Source organism: Ruditapes philippinarum, unplaced genomic scaffold (genome assembly GCF_026571515.1).
Source record: "Ruditapes philippinarum isolate M1 unplaced genomic scaffold, ASM2657151v2 ctg55_1_1_1_1, whole genome shotgun sequence".
In the NCBI taxonomy this organism is placed as follows: Eukaryota; Metazoa; Mollusca; class Bivalvia; order Venerida; family Veneridae; genus Ruditapes; species Ruditapes philippinarum.
The window spans coordinates 66209-81882 of NW_026859363.1; the positions used below are offsets into that span (position 1 = coordinate 66209).

Here is a 15674-nt window from a genome sequence, read left to right on the forward strand (position 1 = left end):
GGCTACCATAACAAATTTGTTTAAGCATATTTATTTTAGATGAGTTAAGACATGTAAGATGCCTCCTTGAAACTTATTTTAACAATTATCGGCACAGCTTTATAAAACTAACCAGTAAGTGTCAAATATAAATAAACCTTATCGTGACCCAGTAGGACTCAAACACACGATTTCTATGTTGAGCGGTATAAACATCTATCACTACATGTATTGTCATTATGTCACTCATATTAAAAAAGTCGCAGATTATGAATGTGATCAAGATTTAATTTTATTTTACGGATTCTTGAAGGATAATGTACGGGACTAAACCCATAAACAAGATCTCAACTAGCCAATACTGAATGCAATAAAGAAAGACATAATTCCGATATCAGAAAAAAATATAATAGTAATTAAAAATCAAAACATGATGCGACTATGTTATTCTGTTTTATCTTTTGCATATTTTTAAGTTTTAAATGGACGAGTTGATGCAAATTTTAATTTCAAATTTTATCTTTTCAGTATTTTGGACTTAACAAAATAATAATAATAATAATCACGATAAAATGTTATCATATAGAAATAAGGCGGAATTCAAACTAGGTTAAACACGGCGAAGTTTATATCTTTTAAAGATATTCAATATTCGAGAATAATTCTTTTAAATAACTGTGTTGTTTCCATTAATTGTCAAATTTTGGATTGTTGATACGCAATTTTTTCTACAGACATAAAAAGAATGGTGGCGATTTGCAAGACAGTGCATTATTAGAAATTATTTTACAATTATATAATTCTTCAAGTTACTTCAAACAAACGCTAGTCAAAATATAAAACAGCTAAGACATATGCCAGTTACTTTTTATTCATGTACAACAAATTCTAAAACATATAATATAAGATGACAAGTGCCATTAATTTTCATAAAGCCATATCGTAATGTATCATTTAATACACCGATTTACCCTGAATTGTCAATACTGTTAAAAAGCCATAGATTCTGCATAAGAACATGTAAAAGAAACAACAACTGAAATTCACTTCAATGTACTAAATGTACGGTGTTTTGATCATCATTTTTTAGCATCACCAACCTCTGCTATTAACGCAGATCAACGATGAGCTAAAGAACGGACGCTCAATGTTATCGTCTCCTCGCTTCGATATAGTCTCATTGTATCATTGCCTTTTTGTGCACTCACCTCATGTGCCTACGTATACATACTAAGATCAATATACATGTTCTTGACATCTAGAACAGTACACGTTTCAATAAGAAGATACGACTAGACGATAATACGCAACGCCAAGGTGACGAAGAGATATTCCGGAGCGACATAACCACAAAATAAGAGCATGACCAGAAGATGCGAAGAAGTTAAGTTACAATTCGCATAAGCGACGACGAGGCACAACGCCGAAGTGACAACACGACAGTGCAAGGATATGATTAAACGATGACCTGCAGCGACGTGACGATAACGTAACGACAAGACAGAAAAATGCGCCGAAGCGAAGAAATGATGACATATCGGATATTCATATACCGGTAACTGACTGAAATGCTTGCGTTAGATATAGAAGAAGGTTAAACCTCTTTAATCGACCATGATAATGAACGATACCTTTCCAGTTTGAAACATGTCATCGTGTTTGATATTCTTAGCATAAGCTGAGCACGTGACTCTTAAGGCAATAGCAGGTGAAAAATCTGCTAATTGCACAAATACTAATGGGTTCTTCCATCCTTCTTTTCCAGTATTTGGAAAATACCTAAACGGAAATCCCTGCGGTGGATAGTAAAGTATATCACCAAGATTGTCTTTTGTAACTGGGTCCTGTTAAAAAAATATAAAAAATAAGGTCATACATACATTACTGAATTAACTGAATACAAAAAAAGAATCATACGTCTATGTTTTTCCATAGGTTCCTATTTGAAACGTCATATAAAAAAACAAATCTAAATCAACGACACAAGCTCTTTTTCCATGTAACGTAAAAATGAAAATGCTAAGAAATATATTTTATTGATGAGTAAACGAAAGAAGAAAACCATAAAACAATAACTGAAGGAATTGTGTAGTATATTGATCATTTATTTCTGTAGATGATCAATGAGGTAATCATGGTCAATAATCGTTTAACTAAGGATATTGTTAACATGGACAAAGTTCATTTATTATTTTAGTCCTATTATATTTGTAATTTACATACAAATCAACCATGCGATAACGAATGAGATGTCACTCAAGTCCTCACATATATATAATGTAAATAGCATGCAGGAATATATTTTGTTCAATAGACTATTGTACTAAAAATAATGATTACCTCCCCTTCGCAATGTACCGTGATCGCGAACTCTGCCCAGCTATTGCGTATTTTATCCGGAACCGTTTCATTCGTGTATGGTTCTGGTAACCAATTGAGTATCTGGAAATTAAAAAAGACAGGGTTTTCAATCAAGTAAGCAATGGAAAAAAAACACCTTCAAAGCTTTAAATTGTTTGAAATTAGCTACTTTAACAATACATTGATACCGCATGGAATATCATAATCGTGTCAGCTTATCATACAGGTTGTTCAAACAGAATGAATTATCATTTTTGTTTTATTTAATACCAACTTTATCTAGGTATAAGTGCTAATATGAGATATATGTAAATGTAAACGTTAAATGAAACCTTCATCTACAAATATGTCAACTCAAAAAATAAAAATCTTCACTGACACTTTCAAGGAGTAGGGGTTAGATCGCACCAATACAATAGTATAATACAGAAGTAAATATGGCAGTTGTCCAGCTTTAGATGTTACAAAAGACCTCAGGTATTCCTTACGCATTATTTCAGGTACGAACGGGCACTTAAGTAGAATCAAACGTTCCAAAGGACCTAAGCTAGACAGTTAGCTAGATAGCTTCCTACAATGAAATAAAATCCAAAGTACCTGCCGGGATTCGAGCACGCTGTTGTGAGGGTCAAGTGGTTTGAGGTCAACGACCTTAACCGCACGGTCATGGACGCCGAGAGGCAGACATTCAAGTAATCCGCTAACATTCCCAATGTGACTGGGAAACAAATATACTAGTAACATGTTCGTGCATTTTGTCTGTTCATGATGACGATATTTGTAAAATCAATAAGATATGCCTAATTGAACGATTTTTTTACCAAAGTTTTTTCTCACGACTTCCTGTGTACTTACGCGATCTAAAGACAACAAAATACAGGGCTGACCATCGTCGAATCCATAGAATGTCTGCTTGACACAATCAGGTCCTAGTGCCATCAGATCAAATCTGCATTAATACAATACATCAAAATCCTTCATAATGGCGTGGTAATTGAAAAAATAGATAAAAACAGATTCACTAAAGAATGCCCAACACGGCAAAATTGAAATGTTGCAGGCTCGGATTGATTGAGCCTGTTCATGGACGGTACTGGAAAGTGCAAACTACCGTCCACGCCCCCTAGCACCGGCTTAAGCAGAATTCAACATTTAAACATGAAATGGTAAAATTTTGAATTTGGAAACATCCGCAGATGTGTTCATACGGCGGTTATCATGGAACCTTCAATGTGACACTTCCGTGCCATTCCATGAAAAGCGGCGTATACCCCTTTCAATTGATAAGGTTAACCAATTTATTTCATTATGGAAAGAACCTCCTGTCACGTGTTAACTAACAGATCAGGATCGGGTTAAATTACGTTACTCTCAATGTTTAAAAAAACTTAAATTGATCGGATTTTTTAAAAAGCAAATGGTACATAAACAAGATGAAAACAAATTGTTGCTTTGCACAAGCATATTTCGGGATGATATCAACAAATAACAGAACAAATAGGAAAAATATCAGACCAAAACAGAAATCAATTTTAGTATCAGGATAAATATTTGGAGCAACTAATGACATCTTGTTAATTAACAACATGCATTCTAAAATTTCACGAACCTCACGCTATTTTTAGTTCAATTCAATTAAGTTAATATTTAATATTAGTTCAATGAACATAAACAATGGACATTATTTTAGTTTTTAACTTTGATCCTGATCTTTATCTTGATCCTTAAATCTTACTGAACACGAGACCAAATTCTGTATTATTGCGCAAGACCTGTTTCTCCATTAAGAGGAACATATATATTATTCAAATCGGTTATATTGATAAAAAAAATGATCACGATATTGGGCTAAAGAAATTAATTAAAACAAAATTCGCTTTACATTTTTATCCGACAGAAAAAGCCATACACTATCTATTTGATGATTTTAGGTGATCTTAAGATCAAATCCTACTTAAATGGACCATATTCAGAACAACGTCCTCTGTCCGAGAGAAGACAAGATAATGACCGCCTGATACGCCTGATGACTTTCAACTCCTTTTGTATAAAAGGCGGTTCGAAACCCTCGACAAGAATTTATAAAACTCTCACTCATACCGTGAAATCTGTTAAAGGAAAATTGCTAACAGTTGATTGCTTTTTTATGTTTCGTTTCTCCGTAAATGTATATCTAAAGTATTATAAAACATGCCATAAAGTATGGAACGGAGGTACCGGTCAGTCCGTAAACATAAATCAGTAGCCATCAATGCTGTGACTTAAATATAAAATTCAACATCACAAACATTTTTATGACATGCTTTTCGTCAATCAGTCACAAAACATGCTTGTTCTTTTTTTTAAAAAGTATGTTAATAATCATTTGATTTCAATACATTGTTTTTTTTAATAGTCTACATGAATATATTTATTCTCTTGAAAATATTTAAGATGTAACAGTTAAAAGTCAGAAAGAAAGAAAAAAAACGTGGAATTTGATATAATTATTCATTACTTGAGAAAACTATATCCAATATTCAAAAACTCTTATATGGAGCGGTAAAGCACTATTTACATCAAAGATAAAATTACCTGCAATTTTTATCCCATTCGGAGAGAGGCCGGTATCCGGAGATAGATTCACAATCAATCATTCTTTCATCATGTCCTTTGAACATATTCTCATATTCTAGTTAAAGATAAAACGAAGTACAATAATATCCAATGCAATAAAATTTGTTAAATATAGTTGTTAAAACGTTATTTATAGCAAAAAATAAATTTATTGTAAGGATATTTTGAATTATCGAACTTGGAAAATGAGTACATGTAATGCACTTTTATTTAAAGACAAGAGGGCCTTGATGGCCCTGAAGTCGCTCACCTGTTTGTAGGCCCCTGGAGCGGGGCAAGTTTAGACCCCAGGGCTTTTATTTGAACAAACTTGGTAGACACCCATTAGAAGATGTTTCATGCTAAACGTCTAAGGTCTAGCTCGTTTGGTTTTTTAAAAGAAGATTTTTTTCAAGTTTTTTCTTTACACATATAGATAAAAACAATGACACACCTGGGACAGGGCCAGTTTTGACCACAGGGCTTTTATTTGAACAATCTTTGTAGACACTTACTAGAAAATGTTTCATGCTTAATATCTAAACTCTAGCTATTCGGTTTTTTTTTTCAAAAAAGATTTTAAAGTTTCTGCTATGTATATAAGGTAAATCAATGTCCCCCGGGATGGGGCCAATTTTGACCTTTAGGCTTTTACTTGAACACACTTTGTAGACACTCACTAGAAGATGCTTTGTGCTTAATATCTAAACTCTAGCTATTTTGTTTTTTTCAAAGATGATTTTTTTAAGTTTTTGTTATACAAATATAAGGAAAATCAATGACCATCGGGGCGGGGCAAATTTTGACCCCAGGGCTCATATTTGAACAAACTTGGTAGACATCCATTAGAACATGTTTCATGCTAAATATCTTAGCTCTAGCTCTCTCGGTTCTTTAAAAGAAGAGTTTTAAGTTTTTACTATATGCATAAAGGGAAAATCAATGACCCCTGGGGCGGGGCTAATTTTGACCCCAGGGCTTTTATTTGAACAAACTTGGTAGACGCTCACTAGAAGATGTTTCAATCCAAATATCTAAGCTTTAGCTCTTTTAGTTTCTTAGAAGAAGATATTTATTTTTTTCTTTTGGTTGCCATGGCAACCAGAGTTTTACATGGAATTAAATTCTTTGAACAATTTTCAAAGGTGACCATCAAAGGAATATTCCTGTGAAGTTTGGATGAAATTGCCCTAGTGGTTTATGAGGAGATGTCATTTAAAGTAAAAGTTTACGGACGACGGACGAACGGACGGACGCCGGACGGACGCCGGACGAAAAGTGATCACAAAAGCTCACCCTGTCACTTTGTGACAGGTGAGCTAAAAAATAGAAAAAAGTAGTCTTGTTACCTTTCAGGCATGGTTGGATATCTTGACAGAACCGACACCCTCCTGATACCAGAACGCTCATGATATAAAAATATCTGACCATGTTTCAAACATCCCCATTTAAGCTCTATTGCTAAACAAATTATTGGATCTGATATCAATCACTTTCTAGTCCGGTTCCGTCCCTGGCTTCAATTTTAAAAAACTTAAAACCCCAAAAGGCCCCCCCTTTCCATTGAAAAAAGGTGAAAATAAAATATACACCTTGAATTTTGGTTTTAAAATATTAAATTTTATTTTATAAATGGTAAATAGTCCCCTACCCATTAACTTGGTAGTGATTCGATCTTGGAAAACGTCGTATGTTGAACGTCTTCCTTTGACAATTCTTATAAATTCTTCAACTGCCTCAACTTTCGGTTCATACACTAGTTCTAAAAACAAGACACAAAATAATAACTTTAACAAAATTGTCAAAAAAAGGGTGCATGCACTTGTTTTTGCTACAGTCTTCACGTCAGTGAAGATTGTTAAAATTGTAAATAATGTATAATAAATAATACACATTATATTATTGTCTGTTATACCTAATTAAATATACATGTACATTTTGTTTCGAAAATTGTTAATGACAAATTCTGTGCTTTTGCTGTTGTTTGTAATGTACTGTACTGTAATTATCATAGAACTCTGAATATTTTATCATCATTTCAATAGTAAAAAACAACTATGATTTTTAGGCAATAAAAAAAAACTTACCCAACTTAATCATTTTTACCCAAATTTAAAACCCATAAATTTTTTTACAATAAAACCAAAATTGGGTCTTTTTGATAAACTATTCTTACTTTCAACAATTATATATTTTCTTAATGAAAAGTAAAAATAGAATATTTTACCTTTCTGTCTAATTCATTATAGATTTTGTGCTAATGCAATGAGTGTTATTTCTTCTTACAAATGATTTTGAAATACATGATTGGTTTACTTGTTCACATCATAAACCAGTAGAGCTTGACTTGAGTTCTGCATGTATATAGAAAATATATACAAAGGTCAATTATAGTGTTAATGTATTAAAATGGAACAAAGTAGATAGAGATAATATAGATAATTACAAATAATTGATTGAGAATGAAAATACAAACATTGAAATGATTGTGAATAGTGTAATTAGAATTGATGTTGAATAAGACATAGGTGTACAGAAAATATCAGATGTTTTGAGTGCGAAATAGTTTAGTATATTTGGAGAGTAAAAACAAATAAGAAAAAAATACAAATAATAGAAAGAAAATTTAAAATATTCACGGTTTAATCAAGACAATGAGAATGCTTTGATTTAAAAATGTAAGTAAAAAGGATTTTTCGAACAGGACGATTCAAAATAATTATAGAAATACCTATCAACAGACGACTTTATAGAATACTAAGAGACGAGCACGTACTAAATGTTATTTAAATTAGAGGATTTTTGTTTGTTTGTTTTGGGTTTTACGTCACATCGACACAGTATAGGTCATATAGCGACATTCCAGCTTTACTGGTGGAGGAAGACCTCGGGTGCCCTTCCGTGCATTATTTCACGCACGAACGGGTACCTGAGTAGAACCACCGACGTTCCGTAAGCTAGCTGGATAGCTTCCTCACATGAAAGAATCCTAAGTCCCTGTCGGGATTCGAACCCAGAGGTGAGATGCAAGTGGTTTGAAGTCAACAAAGGAAGAAAATTTCAATTTCAGCTGGCAATCAGCCACAAAGTTTTGGAAGGAAATTTAAAAAAAAAATAAAGAAAGAAATCTAGCGAAAATTAATAACCATCAGATAATTTTTTGAGCATTGAAAAAAACTTGTTTTCAAACGAAGAGACATTCAAAAATAATTTTATTGAGGACCATTAAGAGAACAATGATATACTTAAGAACAATGCTGAAGAACTACTTGATATGGATTTCACGATCGATGATGTTATGAAGGCTATTTCTTCCACAAGAGTCGTAAAAGTGCTGTAGATAAACTTATTCTAGAGATATGTAATTTTTTAGTGAATGTAAAACCATTTAAGCACCAATATCATATAAATTGCTTAATCATATTTTTAATTCAAATGAATATCCTGAATCGTGGTGTAGCGGTTTAATTGTACCAGTGCCCAAGAAGCGTAATCTAAATGATGTGAACAATTAAAGGAGTTTCATCCTTACAAGTATGTTTTTTCTAAACTTTTCTCAATAATGTTAGACATGTGATTATATTAATAGGCCTGAAGAAATAAAACATTGAACGAATTCAAGCATGACTTAAGAGAAGAGTACTGTTTGCGTTTTTTGTTTTATGTTCAATTATCAATAAGAAAAACAAAAGGAATTTCCATCATTTATTGATTTCGGAAAATGTTTAGATATATTATACAGAAATGGAGTATGGCTTAAATGGATTGAACCTGGTGTATCATATAAAGCTGTAACAATGTTACGTAGTATGCATAAATGTGTGAATATGATATGATAAAAAAGATCAACAAGGAAAGGCAGCGTTCAATGAATGCAACCCCCCTATGACCCAGCAACAAGAACCAATGGCAAGGAGCCCAGGCCGACCCCAAACAAAAACAGGACAGTGCAAAGACAGAGTACGGACAGGTTAATCATTAAATGATAAATACTTTATAACTGATTAGGAATTCAAAGGTCCACAAAGGGGAAAGGGACAGGAGACCGACGGTAGGGGGGGGGGGGTTATCAAAGAAATAAAAACTAGAGGCAATGGGGAAAATACTTACCGTAGACGAGAAAACAACAAGGGACACAAGCAAAAGTGTCACCAAAATAGTATGAAACATTATAGACATTCATCGGAGGAACACAGGGGCGCCGCCTTGGAACGGTCAGCATCATAATAATGACTGATAGGGAGTTTAAACCGGTTAATGGTGCACCAAACCTCGCTCTTAGCCCCACCATGTTCCTATAAACGAGACAGTGTAAATAAAATGAATCCCCGCCAAGTGAAATTCTAACAGTTGTCATGGTTACAAAAGGTTAAATAAGTAAGACACTGAAATGATCATCTAAAAACATATAAAAGTAAACCCAATGACCATAAATAAGTACTCAATGTCTTAAAGAAGACAGAGCAACAAGAAAATCACCTACAAGGGTCCGACGAAGCAAGGCAGAAGACAAACATAAAGACAATTCAGTCCCAAAGGGCTTTACTAAGTATGCATCATAGAATCTCCCACTTGGTCCGTCAGATGTAATCAAAAAAGGAAAGCGTCGTGTCCAACTGTAAAAGGGTTGAACACTATGCTGTATGTCATAAAATAGTAAGGTCATTATCAAATTTAGAATTTAGAAACATTTGCAGATGTATTCAAACGGCGGTTATCATGGAACCTTCAATGTGACACAGGAGTGTCATACCACGAAAAGCGGCGTATGGTCCCCAAGTAAAAGAAAGCGTGTGCCCTAAACGAGAAAACAATGGACGGAACTAAATAAAATGGAATTTTGAAAGGGGATCTGAGGTTATGAAGCCTGAATATCACAGATAAGACGTCAAAAGACAAATTTAAAAGGCAGGTAACATATCCTAAGGGTGATAACACAGTATTCAAGTAGGAATACTGGAACCACCCAAATTGAAAAGGCCAAACTCAAAAAACTAAAAATACAATATAAAATGTATACACAACAATAATGTCGTGCTGAACGATCTTCAATGATCGAAACATATAACATCATTGATTAAATGTACGGGGAGACTTTTTACATCAAGTTTGCTGGTAATAAAATATTCCACTCGTTGAAATCCTATACGTTGCTAAAAGCTCTAGCGAATCTAATTAACTGAGAAACATAAACCCCGTAAGATGTTGCATGGGATACTTCCTATGTAAATGTGGATAATTAACTATACAAAAGTCGAAGTCATCTCTTTTATCATAAATGTTCGTGTGAATAGAATTGTTGTTGACAGTAATATGAAGATCTAAAAATGATGTATTAAAATTTCAAGAATTCGTTTTATTAAGTTGTAGTTCATGCGGATAAATGTCAGACACCATTTGATCAAAATAAGGATTATCAAAATAAGAAATATCATTAAAGTATCTGGAAGTACTAATAAATGCGACTTTAACATCTTGTTGTTTGCCTTCAGAGAGACTAAATATAAAGTCTCTTTCATAGCAATACAAAAACAAATCGGCGACCAGGGGTGCACAATTAGTACCCATAGGAATTCATATGATCTGTTTAAATAGGGTAATACCATACCTTACATACATGAGCTAAATGTTGTCTAAAAGAAAAGAGAGTGCTCTACAAGCTTCGTCACAGGTCTTGTGAAAGAGCAAATGGTAGCCTGTCAGATAATTCTGACAATAATATGGGTCAAATCAAGGGGAACCACTATCATCTTCGTTTTTTCTGTTAGTGATATGTATGAACAATTACAAATAGATAATGTTGATACATTTTCATTAGATGATACCCAAATATGTTTACTATTATTTGCGGACGATACAGTTTTATTTTCTTATTCTAAGGAAGGATTGCAATGCCTCCTTAATAAACTTATTGTACTGAGTTGGGTATTGTGGTCAATGGCTATGTTTTTCAAATCTGAAAAAAAAGAAATAAAAATGTAGAAGTATACTGTCATTATAAGCTACTTAGAATTGTTAGGTCATTCACTTATTTTGGTATTACGTAAACGTCTAATGGGAATATCAGGCCCAAAAATCAAGCACTTAAAGCACTAATCCCTGTTTGTACTTTATTTGATTCAATATTGCGCTTAATGTAACAGAAAGATTAAAAAAATGATAGTCTGATTTTACCGACTATTACATATAGTTCAGAGATATATATAATATTACAACCGTGCAAGTAAATTCGATTTTACGAATAATTTATGAAGTTATAATTTGTTTAAAAATCAATTTATAAAATAGAAATATTAAAGACGTGTTAATAGTCTAAAACACCGTATTATGCTATCAAGGTTTGTGTGCTCTTAGCATAAATTAGCTCGTATTGAAGAGGGTACACATAAAAATATTGAAAGAAACCAACGTCTCTGTACAAAATGCAATATGAAACAAATTGAAACTGAGCATCATCTTTTTTAAGTATGAACTTAAGAAAAACATGTTTACCTAGATATATTTGCTAATGGCCTAATTAAAATAATTTCATATCAATAATAAAATGTACATACATAAATGTAATTGTGAAGTAAGCAAAATTTGTTTATTCAGCTATTATTTATGTAACTAAAATTTCAATCTACTCAGGACATTTATTTTAATTATTACACACTGAAACATATGTATATGTATAATATCTTATTCATAACTATACTAATTTACAGCAATTGCCATGTTATCTAATTAAAAACTAATCTTACATACGATAAACTCCTTTAGTGAAAGTAACAATATCATATATATCAGATGCATAATTTAGTTTCCGTAAAGAACGTTCTACTATCGATGCAATTTTTGTTCTTATGTCATTAATTCAAAAAATTGTAAATGAAAATAAAAGTTTATATATTGTTCTTATCGATTTGATGAAAAGTTAAGACAGTATATAAAACAAAAATGCATTCTGTTGAAAATGTATTAATTGTGAATAAAAGGTAAATTGCTGCGTATTATAAGAGACATGTATCAAAAATTAAAATTTTGTGTCAAATTTTGTTCGTTTTATTCTGATTATTTTTATTATGCTATTTGATTACGTCAACGGGAGGTTATTTCGCCAATTGTATTCTCTTTTTGTAGAGGTTTCAGAGTTATATTTGAAAACCGGTCACGAATCAGGACTGTCATATGATGATATGTTCTTTTTTATTATCGTTTTATTGTTATTTGCTGACGACATAGCCATACTAGGCAAGTCACCATTGGAACTTCAAATACGTATATTGATTTAAAACACTACGTATTTGTAAGAGTAAAACACCTGTAATTATCATATGAAATGTATACAAGACAACTGTAATTATCATGTTAACAATATGATAACAGTACTGTAAAAATAGAATAATGATTGTACAAAGGACTTAAGATGAATGAATTTTATAAAATGTGTTTTGATATTAAACAGTGATTTCTTCAGTTAATTACATGTATGTTCAAAATGGTAAATGTATTTTAGTTTAATATAATTCAAACTGTGATTGACAATGTTAAGTAAAAAAACTTCAATAATCATTAAAATGATGATCGCAATGATAAATGTAAGTATAAAAAATGATAATCGTATGTACCATTTAAATGATAGACTCAGCTATACATTCATTTAAATGATAAATCATCTCTTTTTGTTTTCAAAATAAAATTATATACATATTAATACACGAAGTTTATATGTTGTGGTATCTTAGATGATAAATTTAACGAATAGGTGCAAAAATTTGAACTTATACAATACAATGTAGCCTAAGGCAGAACAGTCGCTGTTTAGTACGACCTTTTGACAAACGTTGGTTAACAAAGTACTTATTCTTGTCGCTCATTTAAAGCTTGCTTACTTCTATCGTATATACATGTATCTTATTTTTCATTTGCATGTGATTAAATAAAATAAAATTAAATATATATAAAAAGTCATAATTGTTACTGAATATTTCATAGTTTAAAAAAACCAAACAAAAAAAAAACAACATCTTTCTGGCAAATGTAATTGCTATCGTTTAACGATGAATACATGTATAGTATACAATATGGTATAACTCATCTATCTATATCGACATTATTTACGGAATATGGCGAAGATTGCCGGACTGCATTCGGTTTTTTGATGAAGCTATAGTCACGTGATACGTAATAAGAAATGTTTATAGCTTAGTATTTTGGGACTTACCGGGATAATTAAGATATCTCCCCATGGCGCCATTGAACTGTGGCCTCTCTGGTAAATGTGTTTTAAGTTCATCATAGGTCTATAAACAAATAACAGGAACTTCATTACACATTAGTTCAACTTGTACTGCGCGACGAGATATTGTGCTATTTTCGTGTCTGGGCAATATCTCGCCTCGAGATTCTGCCCCAGAGCGAAAATATCTCAGAATCAAGCTTTGGCACGTCAATATATTTTGACTACATTACACATCAGAATATATTATGATCAAGAATAACACATTTACAGTAATAATATATTTTGTCATTTATAACATTTGTAACATTTAACAACTTATAAACTGCACTGAAAAACAACAACAACAGAAATTAAAAACATCCTCTGTTCGCTATCATTCCCGTGGAAGTTGCTAATTTCTGTAATACGGCACGAATGAACACACACATATACAAGTCGCGAGAATATCGAATAAAAATTACATTACATTGTGCATATATAACCTTTATATTTATATATATCAAAATAACAATAAGTGAAACTTGAATATAAAATATAAAGCGTAATCAACATTCATTCAGAAATTTTATTTGATTATAGCTCAGTAAACAAAGCAATTTATTGTAAAGGATGGATTATTACAGAATAGTTACGAACCTACAAATGCGATTTTTATAAACTTACAAATGCGATTTTATAAACGTATAATGCTATTTTATTTACTTACAAATGCTTTTTTATTTATAGTTACAAATAAGAGTTTATACACTTACAAATGCGATTTTATTAACAGAAACAAATGCTATTGTAACTTACAAGTGCGATTTTTATTAACTTACACATGCGATTTTATTAGCTTACAAATGCGATATTATTAACTTATAAATGCGATTTTATTTGCAGTTACAAATGCGTTTTTATTAACTTACACATACGATCTTAGTTAAAATGTGAATTTATCAACTCACAAATGCGGTTTTAATAACCTGAAAAAGGCCAATTACTACAGCAGAAAAAAATATATCACTTACAATTAAATTTGAAATTATAATAAATTCAAGTTACCTGGCACAATCCATATGTTGAAAACAATAAGACGCTCAGAAATTGAAAGACTAACATTTTTACACAGTACTTGTTATACACACAAATGAGAGCGTGTAAAGGTTAAAGAGCAACTTCTGTAAATGTTCTACCAAGTGAGTTTAACCTACATTTTAAAACCTGAAGCAGATCAGCGAACTGTATCATAAACATCTAAATAGTAAATAATGCATTCTGTACACATACCATCGCAGCATAATTAATAATTTTGTTTCATCAAATATGTTTTCACATACATGTATAGGAATCATTGAAAATTGTTGCATTTAACGTGAATAGATCAGTCAAATATATTCTCATTTCTCTTCGGTACAAAATCCGCGAGGCCCATTCTGATTTGTACTTGAAAGTTTTATACATGTAGTTTAAGGTGGACTTTTGGTGAACATTTAAAGTTTAACATTTTAAATGTTATGATAATGAAAGTAATAATGATGAAGATAATATTGACGATATGATTAATACATGTTGTGTTTAATGACACGTTAAATATTCTTTATATAGTTTATATAACATTATTTACAATAAATGTTTTATATTCTCATATAGTTTATATAACATTACTTACGATAACAGGGTAGGTAACTATTTATTTGTTAAGGTATAAGGAGTTTACAGGTTGTCGCCCTTCGATTTGAAAAAAAAAAAAACCCAAAGATTATAAGATATTATACTGCGAATCGGGCGACCGGGTTCGATTTCCGGATGGTGCAGGTCACTTTTGCTGTGACATGAAATACTTTCTACGGTCATTCGCCCTGTACCCTCTGCTCTGGGATATTTCTAGCGAAACTATGGTGTACAATTGTGCCACTTCGTTACCTTAAATTATGATATCTTCACTCTTATGAGACACTTTAAACATTTCAAAATATGATACGAATAGCTATGTGATGTGATGCAACTTGTGTTGTTTGATGCATTTATTCATTTATTTATTTTACTCTGTCATCACGGTTTTCATGTTCAGTAAAGACGTACAGATTACACGTAAAATGTACACTACGAATCGTTAGAGGAGTTTATTTATTTAAAAAAATGTGGGGAATGTTTTTTGTTGGTTGTTGATTTTTTCCAGTATTACAAGAGCGGTACATATTTTTTATACGTAACATTATTTATTTTTGAAAGTTCAAATTTTATACAAGTTGTCATTTTTATAATTTTAAGAGACATGTTCACCTCGTGAAATAGTAATATCAAATGACATCATTTAGATATGAGCTTGATTTCAATCAAATATGCCTGCCATAACTTTATTGCTGTAAGAAAAGTTCCTTATTTCCTTATTTCTAGTGTGAAATAGTTATGCCAATTTTATCTATAACCAACAACTGAATAGGTATTAAATCGTTGGCTGCGTTCCATGAAAGTCGCCATTGCCTTGTTGATTTTGGTCTCATTTCTTAAAACCAGCATGTCCGGTTACAGT

At 31.8% G+C, this 15674-nt stretch overlaps 1 protein-coding gene across 1 annotated transcript; it reads right to left on the reverse strand.

Moving 5' to 3' along the window:
• Nucleotides 1-834: 834 nt before the first annotated feature.
• On the reverse strand, nucleotides 835-14359 carry LOC132756243 (sodium/potassium-transporting ATPase subunit beta-1-like). Its single transcript, XM_060747262.1, has 7 exons — nucleotides 14204-14359; nucleotides 13142-13220; nucleotides 6587-6697; nucleotides 4915-5011; nucleotides 3196-3289; nucleotides 2320-2421; nucleotides 835-1823 (listed from the first exon to the last, which is right to left on the reverse strand). Exons 1-7 carry the CDS (start codon nucleotides 14258-14260, stop codon nucleotides 1584-1586), a joined length of 780 nt encoding a protein of 259 aa, XP_060603245.1. The 5' UTR covers nucleotides 14261-14359; the 3' UTR covers nucleotides 835-1583.
• Nucleotides 14360-15674: the final 1315 nt, after the last annotated feature.

What these genes read in the sequence shown, in the direction of transcription:
- LOC132756243 (XM_060747262.1), bottom strand. Translation starts at nt 14,260, where the DNA reads ATGTTAGTCTTTCAATTTCTGAGCGTCTTATTGTTTTCAACATATGGA. An exon ending in AATCACTACCAAGTTAATGG is followed by an intron (nt 5,012 to 6,586) that starts GTAGGGGACTAT and finishes ATCTTTAACTAG; the next exon opens with AATATGAGAATATGTTCAAA. An exon ending in GAATGGGATAAAAATTGCAG is followed by an intron (nt 3,290 to 4,914) that starts GTAATTTTATCT and finishes GTATTAATGCAG; the next exon opens with ATTTGATCTGATGGCACTAG.